This window comes from Vollenhovia emeryi, unplaced genomic scaffold (assembly GCF_000949405.1).
Source record: "Vollenhovia emeryi isolate VEMERY1.0 unplaced genomic scaffold, V.emery_V1.0 DF939147.1, whole genome shotgun sequence".
Lineage (NCBI taxonomy): Eukaryota > Metazoa > Arthropoda > Insecta > Hymenoptera > Formicidae > Vollenhovia > Vollenhovia emeryi.
Window position 1 is genome coordinate 20,240 of NW_011967219.1, and position 11,748 is coordinate 31,987.

Genomic DNA, 11,748 nt, shown 5'->3' on the forward strand with positions numbered 1-11,748 from the left:
TATTGTGTAACTTTTACATTTTTTACAAAAAACTTTAAAATTTTATTATTAAAACAATATAAATGAGTGTTAAACGCAGATAAAAAATATATATAATTAATATATTTATATGTTGTTATAATATATGAAATATAAATTAAACATGTACATATATTGTTCATAAAAGTGGTAAATATTTCGTGAAATTACAATATTGACAAGCTCGAAGTGATAATGTTTCATTGACTAGTACTGTCACCGTATCGCTAACAAGATAAGGGGTGACCGGAAGATCTGTCCAGCGTTGAGTGATTGTGAGATAAATCTCACAAGTCGTACAATGGCGCGCATGCGTGAAAGCGTAATCGGCCACGTGATCGAGCATACAGACTCGTGCTCTTATGCTATCCAAAATGCCTCTTGGGATCATATAAATTATTTGTTTATTTTTTACTATTATTTATATATATGAAATATTATATTAAGCATATTAAGCATGTTTAGCTAATATTATATATTAATATTTTAACTAATTATTATATATATTGTCTAATTCCACATATTAACTTTTATAACAGGCTTCGTAAATTGTTATCAAACTATTTATTGAATTAGTATAGAAATTTCTGAAATATAGCTTTATACAGCTTATAATAATTTCTATCATTTATTTAAATATCAGTAAAGTTTTTCATACTTTTTCTAGCTCTTATATTAAATATATATTCTTGTGATAAATCGGCTGTAAAACGCAACGGACGATTAAATTGGATCGTTTCTATCGGTAAACTGTGAGTACATGCTCTATAAAAGAGATTTCCTATTATTACTTTTATCATTTTGCTACTCTTTGTCGATGAGAGATCTGACGGTACTCCTTATTGAAATGAAAATATATACGCCACTGAAAGTATAATAGTGTCTGCTAGCGTAGCTTTACCGCGCAAGCGTGAGCGTCACTTTGTGAGGCTGAAGTAAACAAGAGAACTGGCGCGTCTCTCATTCGGGCGGGTCGCTCCAAGGGACCTGGCTGGCTGCTGTGCGATGACCTAGCTTGTCCAACTGTGAAGCAAAGCGGAAATGTCATCCAAGTAGGTACAAATGTCACTTTCATTATTTGTCCTAATCGTTGTGCTCCGTAAGTTTTCAAGTTAATTTGTGCATTAATTCAAAGTTTGTCAAATGTAAAAAACTTTTACGTGTGATTTTAATTACAGAAAAGGCGGATTCGTTAACAATATCATTAATTCGAAGATTTTCCAGGAAATGACTAAACAATTATTTTCCAATAAAGCTGATGTGGGATTCAATTTAAACAAATTAGTATTCCTATTTTATGCAGTCATATAATATTTATTACTAGTTGTTAAGTAATTATGCTGTCGCGGTTGTGAAATACGTGGTCCCGAAATATTTCAGAATTTGTAACATTATTTTAACGCCTAAACTTATCGAGATAAAATTTTTCCAAATAAATTACACGTTTCTAACAGCACATACAAGAGACGTGTAAGATATTTTTCATTAGAGACATCGATATAACCATATATGGTATATGTATAGTAGATTTGCGCGGGAAACGTGCCACAACTCAGCGGACAATGCGTTCTTCGTAGTGTTACCTATATCGGGTTGGGTCGAAAGCAAAAGGGCATCAAAATACCTGATAATAGTCCCTCGGATATCCCTGAACATCCGAGCTACCTGTGCAATCGGGTCACATCTGGGTTCCAAGTAGTCACGTTCAGTCACACATGCAATCAAGTCCGTGTGCATCGCTTTATCAATGCGCGTCGTAAACTCAGCCGATTCTCATAGAGTAGAAATTGCGTGGAGGTGGAGTGAGGGGAGATAATCTGCGATCACGCGTCTTACAATGAATTCTATTGAACATTATAATAATTCTACACTCCTGTCACAAACTAATTTATTTGAATGTAAAAGTTGCTGAAATATTACATTATTTGTTTAATAACGTCCCTTCCAAAATATGTATATTCTTTTTAAGCTTTGGATTCTTTAAACAATTCTCGATTTTTTCGTAACGAAAGGGACGGGAGTAATCTTTAAATATTTAATTAACATTTCGATTAAAGCAATATTTTCAAAATTTTATATATTTTGTAATTAAAACTTAAATCAATATTTTATTAAAATTCTCTTAAAATTAACCAAAGGGTATATTGTTATTCTCCTCCGAGGCCTAATTGCCAAGAAGTTTTATATTCTTATATTAAAAATTATTAATTATAATTTTTAATTATAATTCTAAAATTATGGAGGAAGACTTTCTGGAGTATTAAATGACAAAAGAAATAAAAATCTCATCTCCAAAGTCTAACGCACTGAATACAAAAGTAATAATATGCCTACGAAGGAAAAATGAAATCCTGGAAGGTCTCAAAGAGAAAAAAAAATTTCTCCATAGAAAAAGAAGACGATTCACTCCTAATTAGGCATGCTATTCCCATAGGTGCTCTTTATTGGGCTACTTATTCTTATGCGTATTTTTTTTGGAAATAACAAAAACATAAGATAAGGTATCGATTAAAGAAAATATATTAAACATACGACAGAATATTAATTATTGGATAGTAACAGTGTTGAATGCTTTAAGTATTAAAAAGTTATTATCCAATAATTAATATTCTGGCGTATGTTTCACGGTCAATGAAAAAAAAACTCGATGATTCTCGTATCATAAAACATTCTTGTGAATCCGCAAATACAATATATCATGCGGCATTACTTCTCACATAACTGGTTTTATTATGATTTTGTTAAAACTGATTTTATAAAAAATCGCGCGTATTGCAGATGAACGTAAATCCCACATCAGTTCTTTTGCCAACAAAATTTATCGATTCGCAAAATCCATTTTTTATGAACTTGGATGCTTAACCGCATTGCATTATTAACGTTGAAAATATTAAAAATAGTTATGTTATAGTTACATTATAATCTACTGTGCCATAATTTATATCATTTCTTACCAAAGTTTTGTTACACACGGAAGAAGTTAGAATTTTATTAACAAGATATTAGTCGTTGACTAATTGCTAGCATAACTGTTGTGTTTAAATATATTTCAGACCCGTCTTAATGTAATCTCGGAATAATTGATAAGAAGCTTTTGTCGCGATTAAAAGGGATTAGACAACTGAGGGAAAGATGATGCAGATAAACATGTCTTCGTCATTGCAAAATGAAGAAAGGAATGATCCATGTCTTAACACGAAATTCAATGTACAAAAACGTAGGAGATTTAAATTGTCACAATTTTCTTTCATGATTGTTAGCATATCATTCTTTTTAATGCTCTCCCTAGCATTGAGGATGACATTTCTACAAACGATACAGTTACAAGAACAGGTGAGATACATTGATTTCAGTAACAAGAAACGCTACCTGATGTTCCTCGCCTTTCAAAAATTGTCGATCTTTCATCTCTTTGTCTCTATAAGGCCTCTGTGTCACCTACATGTTTTCTACGTAAGTGGAACGCGTCTGAAACCTAACGATTCTGAATAAGCACAATGCTGTGATAATGTAACATACTGTGAGAATTAATCATCCGCTCCTTTTATCGTGCGAAATGTGCATACGACGAATATTACGTGTACGAATTTTTTGCAGCCTACTCTACTTAGCGATCGCGTTAACGTAATCATGTATCAGATAACAAATTAAGAACGTAAAAAGTAATTAAGACGTCATACTTTGCTTATGATCTTTAATTTTCATCTTTTTCTTACGAAAGTGCGTCTATATTTTTAACAGCGGTTTTCTTGATGAGAGACATTCTCAAATTTTAAATATTTTGAAGAATTTTTCATATTTCAAATTGATAAAGATTTATAAAATTACCCTACACTTCTTCGCAGATTTTATACTTTTCTTCGAAAATTATAAGAGAATAACTATATTAAAATAGTTTATATACAGAAACATCCCCAAATGGGATGTCTAAATATTAAATATTTTAAGATATTTATTCTCTTAATCAGACTACGGATTGAAATTTGACCAATCAGAGTAAAAATCACTAAGCTTTAGATTAATAAGCTTTATGGTCTGATTGGTAAAATTTCAATCTAATCTCATCTCAATCCGTAATTTGATACAGGTTTTATAATTTTTAAAGAAAAGTATAGAATCTGTGAAGAAGTTTAGGGTACTTTTATTTTTCAAACCATTAGAGTAATAAATAGCTGAGTATCTTCGGGGAGTTTGGCACTAACAATAAGACATGCCACTTAATAATTTTCTGCGAGAAAAATAACGGGTTATGCCAACGGCACACGTTACTATTTTTCCTACTGGTTTGTTTACGAGAGCCAATCAAGATTTAGCCCTAAGTCACCCGATCTAAAACTCTGCATCCTGGTTGGCTCTCGTAAGCAATTCAGTATGAAAAATAGTATTGTGTACCGTTGGCTTTAGGATTAAACTAGGCTCGAACCTGGAATCTTTCGCTTGACGGGTGAATGCTCTTCCAACTGAGCTATTCAGGCCCACTTAATAAAATAGGACCCACTTTTAAATACTAGAAAAGATTTGGATAGGAAAGATTTGGATTTTCCCAGCATTTTTGAGACAGTTTTCCAACTAGTATAATAAATTTTCATTATCATAAGCACATAATGATAAAATATCAAGTCAAATAAGACTATCCCAGATAACATGCATGTCTAAAAGACATCTTCAAGACGTCTTTAACACCTTTTAGACATCTTTTAAACATACACGTCTAAAAGATGTCTAAAAGACGTGTTAAAGAAGTCTTGAAGATGTCTTTTAGACAAGCATGTTATCTGGGATCTTTCTCACTATGGAGTAATACGACATACCTTTTACTTTATCATGTTTACATCTCACTACAAGTTTTGTATTTATTTTAGAGGTTTCCTCTTTATTTATTTAACATTTATACAATCTCACCAAATTTGAGTAGTGTTTATTTAATGTTTATACAATCTCACAAAAATTTCGATAGTGTAGCCAATATCAGGACCAACTAAATACGGCAATCGAGCGTTAACGATTCATTTATGGTATTATAGAAGTTATACGCTTTTCCACTATTAAGATTCTATTAACAACATTATTTTTCATAGATTAAATTTTTGCGCTGTATATGATTTAAATTTATTTTCATTATTCTTTTAAAAGATATGATCCCTCCTTCGGAAAGCGTGAACATTCAATATTCATATTTTTATCTTTCATATTTCAGATACTTTCATATTTCCTCATGAGTACAAGCAATCAAAGTAATGATGTTAAAACGTCAAATGAATCCTGGCAATTAGAAAACAATATTGATTCTTTTGGTCAGTTTACATCTTTGCTAAATTATTCTCTGACGACGGAAAGTAACGTAAGCAACGATTACGAATTCAAGATAAAGAGTGAACTGCGTGCGAGAAGAGTGCGAAGAGAATTGAGCAAAGATCGAAGGAGGAAGAGGGATGGAAAACAGCGACAGAGCAAAGAAGACGAGGAAACATATGAACGGAACAAGAGGAGAGGTAAAAAGCAACGAAACGAAAGAAAAAATAAATCCCAGAATCAGAACAAGAAAAAAGGTGGACAACGGCAACGGAAGAGACAATGTAAGAACAAAGAACAAGATCGCAGATAATCAAATGCAGTTTCTTTATCAGTATTAATTTTAATATTTTCTATTCGTGAATGAACTGAATTGTGGATTCCCCTTATGCTAATCGATTTTCATCAACATAATTACGTGACCTGTTAGCGCAATTTGTCTGAAACGAACTGGATTCGAAAAATAACTAATATATCTTACAGGGCCATTAGTAGTTACGTTCGTTGGTGCAGTACTACAACAAAGTCTTGAAGCCTCAGGTATTTATCCAGTAGGCAAAATGTAGTATCATAACAGATTCGAAGGGAATATCACGACAAATCGGTATCAATCACCTGCATTAAGCTCGTGTTCTACCAGCGATTTGCTCATCTATTCTGACGGCAGCTTGCCAGCAGAAACTGAGCAAAATCTATTGTTTTGTAACCATCGAAACACGGCATGTTTAGAATTATTTAAATGGCTCACATCAGTCTAAGATTATATTCCACTAACAAATTTTGCCTCTTACGTCTTTTACGTTTCTATTGGCATTTTGAGGTAATTATAAGGATAACATAATCTCATTATTCTGCTTTTCGAGCTTGCATATGAACAACAGAATTCTGTTCCACTTGACATATGCATAAAACAAGATATTCGTGTTGCATTGCACCTTGATTGAAGGTAAACAATTATTTTTTTTATTTAGGTTATATCGGGCCTTGGGTTGCAAGCAAAAAACATGAAAAGCACACGTCTAAATTCCAAAAGTATCAGTTGGTGGAGAATGGTATGTCGATCGAAGTTGGCATAGATGGCTTATATCAGATCTCTGTACAGGTAAAGACCCCGACTGCTGTACTATAATATTGGGAAGAGCATATATCCCCGTACATTAGAGTTTATGGAGGAGACACTGAAGGACACGACGTATCTCTTTTTGTTCTCAACTGTGCGCACATAGTAAATATTTCATGCATTTCTATGGGTAAACTCCCGTTGAAAGTATAAAGACAGCATAAAAGAGGGCAATACTGAGTAAGATGTTATTCCTATCGGATTGTGCAGTTAGGAAGATGGAAAGAGGAGAAGTAGGATGTTTTGCTTGTAAAGAGATCCCCTTTTACTCTCTTATTCTCCAGTTTGTCTTACATTATCCTTATTCAGTATATTGTGAGAAAGTATCTGATTACGTATTGTATATCTATCGTTCTACATTGCATATGAACAGGCAGTCTACTTATATAAGTCTATGCTTATCAGTTATACGTAGTATTATAACTGTGGAACAAAAATCCATAAATTTAAAAAAGATCTGAGCAGAATTAAATAATTTTTCCCCGTAGAATTGTAGAAAGAGACATATAAAATCATGTAAAAGCTCTCTTCCTTCATCGGCTGATTATTCGATCTGCCGGCACTATTTCCGGTATATTATTATAATTTAGTGGACCTGTATAAATAATATCAGTCAAAGCGAAGTATTTTCCACTTGTTACGAATAAAATATATTCTCGTTACAGATTTATTATGGAGCAATACATAAAGATAAAGTATGTGGACGACAGGCAAATTCTTATTGGTTATTGTTACAACGTAAAAGTTCGTTGAGAAAAGAAAAACTCATTATATGTACAACCAATTCTTCTAGTGAAGCAGCGTCATGTTTTACGAGTGTAATTATAAGTCTAGGGAAAAACGATAGACTGTTCGTGCAGCAACAGGAGAAGAATAGGTTAATATAAAGATAAATGTATAAATACTATATCTCTTTTCAAAAGTTCAGCAATGTAAGAAGTAAGTTTTGAAAATGTTCGGACATTTGTTCAAGCATCTTTTCTTTGACTTTATTTTATTTTATTTTATCAATATTTTTAAACTTATTACAGGAAACTGAAATCTTTTAATATTTATATATATATACATTGTTGTAAATATATTTGGGATTCCTGAGAATTTTGTTTGCTTCAACAATTGTCAGATCTGGACAGTCAGTGTCCATTCTGCAACAATTGCCGACGTGTGATGCCGCCAGGACGCGAAATAAATTTCAAGAAAATATTTTCCTCTTTTAGATTCGTAGATCTGCAAGAGGGAAATAGTCACATACAAATTATGTTGCTCCGCGAAGATAACAGTCAACAAAGTCATTGAAATGATCTGCTGTGATGTAAATATTACAAATAAGAAATAGTAGTCAGTCGTGTTTGTGATAAATTATAACTAGCTCGTACTTAGGTTTTATCTCACAAGTATTGTAATAATTTTATATGTATTTTTTAGATTTTTCCTCCGTTTCTAAAGGAACATGTGTGGCAGAACTCTCAGTGGCTGCTTCCCTCCGAGAAATCATGTTTGTATAATAACCAGGTTCTTGGTTGATTTCAACTTGGTTCCTGTCATTTACTAAGCAGCGCACATCTGTGCTACGCTCGCCACGATTTAGTACTTATTTTAGATTTAGACGAAGACATTATCAATTTTTAAATGTCGAAATGCACTTTTTTTAATTCATTCGTTCATAAATTTTATACTATATTATTATGTAGAAGCTTCTATATTATACATATTTTTATATAAAGTATATTTCTTCTAAAGGAAATATACTTATAAATTGCATATTGCCTCTCAAAACTAGAATCTTCTACATATGTGATGTTAGCATTATTAATAATTAGTGAGATTTACAAAATGACTAATCGTATTACTTTAATGTAAGTATCACACATTTTTTATACTATTGTAAGTGATATGAGAAAGAGAAAAATTTTGTTACGTTTTTATACATTACAGCTATAGCTTTAAATTTGACACTCTATCAATAAGGGCATAAAAAGTACCTATCATAAAGAATTTTAATAAAATGCCCAAAGAACCTGTACTATTTTTTGTACTGGGTGCTATTTTATTATGTATAGCATATTACATAATGTATGCGTATTACAGTATTCAACGACAATATTTACAAAAACTAAGATAATCATTTCTCATAATTTTTCTGTACGTAATACGATACGTACTAAATTTATTTTACAACTTTGAGAAATTTGCGGTTATTGCAAAAAAAAATTATTTTAGTATATTTTAGCATATTATATTATATTGGACATAGCTACGATATGTAACATGTTGGAGAAATTGTATTACCTTCAAAATTGAGCAGCGTCAAGACTTGCAACTCTTAAAAGAAAATTGTTGTGTCGATTATGGTTAAGAAGTATTTGTAAATTTGATTAATAATAGGATCTACTGCGTTAACCTTGCGACTTGCATATGATAGTAAGACTCCACCAAATCTTTTTTAATTACAAACTGCAGAAAACGATTACCCTTAATTGTTCTTGTATCTCGAAAAAGACATTTTTTCAAATCAACAATGCGTTATATCTTAAACTTTAGTCTGATTTCATTAAAGGACTACGTGAGAAAATTACAAATTTCTTTGCTGATGGACCCTGCACTGCTAAAATTTATTTATACGTACAAATATGAAGTACAGAAATATAGGAGGTATATACAAGAGTGTATGTACAATGACGATGTACAAAAACTTAGGAATTAACATGAGTATATAGTAATTGTATGCTTTTATACATGTTTATGTGACTAATACGCGCTAACGAGCTTCGTCATTAATAACTTACGCCACTTGAATACACCTACGCTCACAGCTTACGCTATAAATACAAAAACTATTTGGTAATCGTTGGTACCACCAAGAAAGTACTGCTTCTTTGTCAAGGTTTAAGTCGATTTACCTGCGAAATCTTTTTACAGAAACAGCTTCCTTTTGTATTATTTTTGCACCTGCGAAGTTTGACATGCGTAAACTGATAATTACGCTTGACATATACTGAAATAATCTATTGTGTCGTGAATTAGCCGACTGCTCGTTGAGCGAAGTTTTCCTCTTGCGCTGTTCCCTCAGCGTTCACGTTTGCAATGTAACAACGTCAAAATTACAAAGGAAGCGGGAGAAAAAGCATACATTGATATTTTTATTGCTAAAATAATTGGTGACAGAGGACTCCTTAAAATACTGTTCAAACATTATTTTTCTAATGACTTCGAATAATACGAGCATTCGATTGTATCTGCGATAAAAATAAACTATAGAGTGGCGCGTATCATCGATACGATGATAATAGTTCAAACTTATCTTAAAAACTCGGGAATCAAAATGTTTTATTATCTAAACCGCTGTCTCGCGTGTCTTAATTATTCTAAAATTTATCTGACTGATTCAGTCATTTATCTATGCACTAAAACTCTTACGACTAATTCTTTATATTATAAGAAATAGAATTACACACACACAGAGTATGATCTATACAGATCGTAACGACACTTAAAGGTCAGATTTCTGAAATTATATAGTACCTAATGTCGTTACAATCTTAATGGGACATTGTGTATACAGGGTGTCTATAGAGAGGGTTAAACTGAATAGAGAAGTTCTCTACCGTTTTACGAGTTACTAAAAAATTAATGAGAAATTAATTAATAATAAAGACCTATGGCGAGCTTGCGAATTCGGGCGATTCGGTAAGAGACGACTCATTGTCAGTGATACGCACTACTTGTGGTAGATGCAAGCAACACTACCTCTTCTCGTCGAGTCGCGCCGATACACGCTGAGTACGGATCTTTTATTAATTATTGCAATTACTTTAATTATTTGCGGAACTCATTAATTCCTGCAATAGTCGTAAAATAGCATAGGACTTTTCGAGTCTACCTGTCCATGAGAGGTGACCCGCAAATTATGAGAAACCCTGTATAATGATTAAAAAATAATCTACTCAGGCACATTGATTTATGTAAATATAATAATATCATAATCCTAGCACACAAAACTAACATTTTTCTATAACATTGTCATCAAGTATGAGTATTTTCTCACATACTCGTAATTGTCCGGGAAAACATGGAAATATCTTATTATATACGTCTCAATCATGTAATATATAATTAGATATTATACATATTGAGACATATGTACCAGATCTGACGTGACACTTGTTATTGGCAGATTCTTGACACCATTTAGAGACAAAAATCCTACTTCTAAAACGTTGAGACTATAATAGTTTTTAAATGAGAAATTCGCGCGCGAATTTCGGACAAATTGATTTGTCGACTTTGAACAGTTCCCATTTAAAAACGATTATAACCTTGACATTTTGGTATTAGAATTTTTGTCTCAAAATGATCTCAAGAATCTGCCAATAACAAGTGTCACGTTAGATTTGGTACACCTTTATAATGAGATTTTTCCATTTTCTCGGGTATTTTCTTCTTAGAGCAGAAGGCCACATGTTTCCTTGCATGTCACGTTCGCACTTGTACTAACTTTCAAAATCATCGTAACCTTAAGATTTGGAGGGTCCCAAAGATCGAATCCGAATATAATGAGAAAACATTTACTCAATAGCTAAATGATCCGTCCGGTTCAGCTAGCTTTTGCATCAAAGAATGCTGTTCTTCCGTTCCCGCTGGAAAATAGTCCTATGAGCGAAAAACACATTCTAATGACAGCCGCAACTCTTGACGACCATATTTTTATATTTCTTCAAAATGACGTTGCTTTCATCGAGGAAATACAAAACCGAGATGGCCGAAAGTTTGGTGGGCGCGCAGCATGGCTTGGGTACTTTGCCCGGGCTCACCAAATGCACTAACGTCTGAACTATTGCGTGGTTGGTTGCATTCATATGAGCATTCAGGGGAAAATTGCATTCTCCGCTGCAGTAATATGCGTCATAGCCATCCGGCGCAATAATCCAATCCTGTGCAACGAAATAAATGGTAAGAAACGTAAGACGCACGTACGGTCCAAGGCGCCTGGTCCCTCACCGCGTGCACGTCGGATTCGCAGAAAACATACGATTCCTCTCGCCTGTGACACTGTAATCCGACACTACTGCCGTGAGGGAACCAGAGGCTCTTAAGACATGCTGATTAATGGCTCACCTGCCACTGCAAATCGCGGAAGCTGACATATAACGTTTGAATCTTACAGGTGCGTACAAAGTGCATTCCAGGATCTGCAAAAACACATTTGTCACTGCATACAGCTTTCCCATGAGTTTCGTCAATTGACATGGACAAAGGGACAAGGAGAACGGGAAGTGAAGTCAAATATTATATATACAGGGTGTTATGTAACACCCGCA

General features: G+C 33.2%; 2 protein-coding genes across 8 annotated transcripts in view; one reads left to right on the forward strand and one right to left on the reverse strand.

Moving 5' to 3' along the window:
- The first annotated feature begins 693 nt into the window (after positions 1–693).
- LOC105565989 lies at positions 694–10,598 on the forward strand. 6 transcript variants are annotated; one of them, XM_012019630.1, is made up of 9 exons: positions 694–1,070; positions 3,072–3,235; positions 3,308–3,351; positions 5,216–5,594; positions 5,794–5,850; positions 6,282–6,412; positions 7,096–7,307; positions 7,648–7,742; positions 7,856–10,598. In XM_012019630.1, the coding sequence occupies exons 2-8, from the start codon at positions 3,151–3,153 to the stop codon at positions 7,724–7,726; spliced, it is 987 nt and encodes a 328-aa protein (XP_011875020.1). In that variant the 5' UTR covers positions 694–1,070; positions 3,072–3,150; the 3' UTR covers positions 7,727–7,742; positions 7,856–10,598. The 6 variants fall into 6 exon arrangements, 5 of the variants coding, with proteins under 5 accessions (XP_011875020.1, XP_011875022.1, XP_011875019.1 ...); XM_012019632.1 differs by lacking the exon at positions 3,072–3,235 and having other exon boundaries at positions 694–1,074; XM_012019629.1 differs by having other exon boundaries at positions 3,072–3,351.
- Positions 10,599–10,981: 383 nt separating this feature from the next.
- LOC105565990 (protein 60A) overlaps positions 10,982–11,748 on the reverse strand; it is a 16,641-nt gene continuing 15,874 nt past the window's right edge. Inside the window, exons 5-7 of one of the 2 annotated variants that reach the window (XM_012019635.1) lie at positions 11,546–11,619; positions 11,242–11,361; positions 10,982–11,080 (exon numbers count right to left, since the gene is read on the reverse strand). In XM_012019635.1, coding sequence (XP_011875025.1) covers positions 11,000–11,080; positions 11,242–11,361; positions 11,546–11,619 — 275 coding nt within the window. In that variant the 3' untranslated portion in view covers positions 10,982–10,999. Of the gene's footprint in view, positions 11,362–11,545; positions 11,620–11,748 lie in introns of both variants that reach the window. The other variant, XM_012019634.1, reaches the window with a different exon arrangement.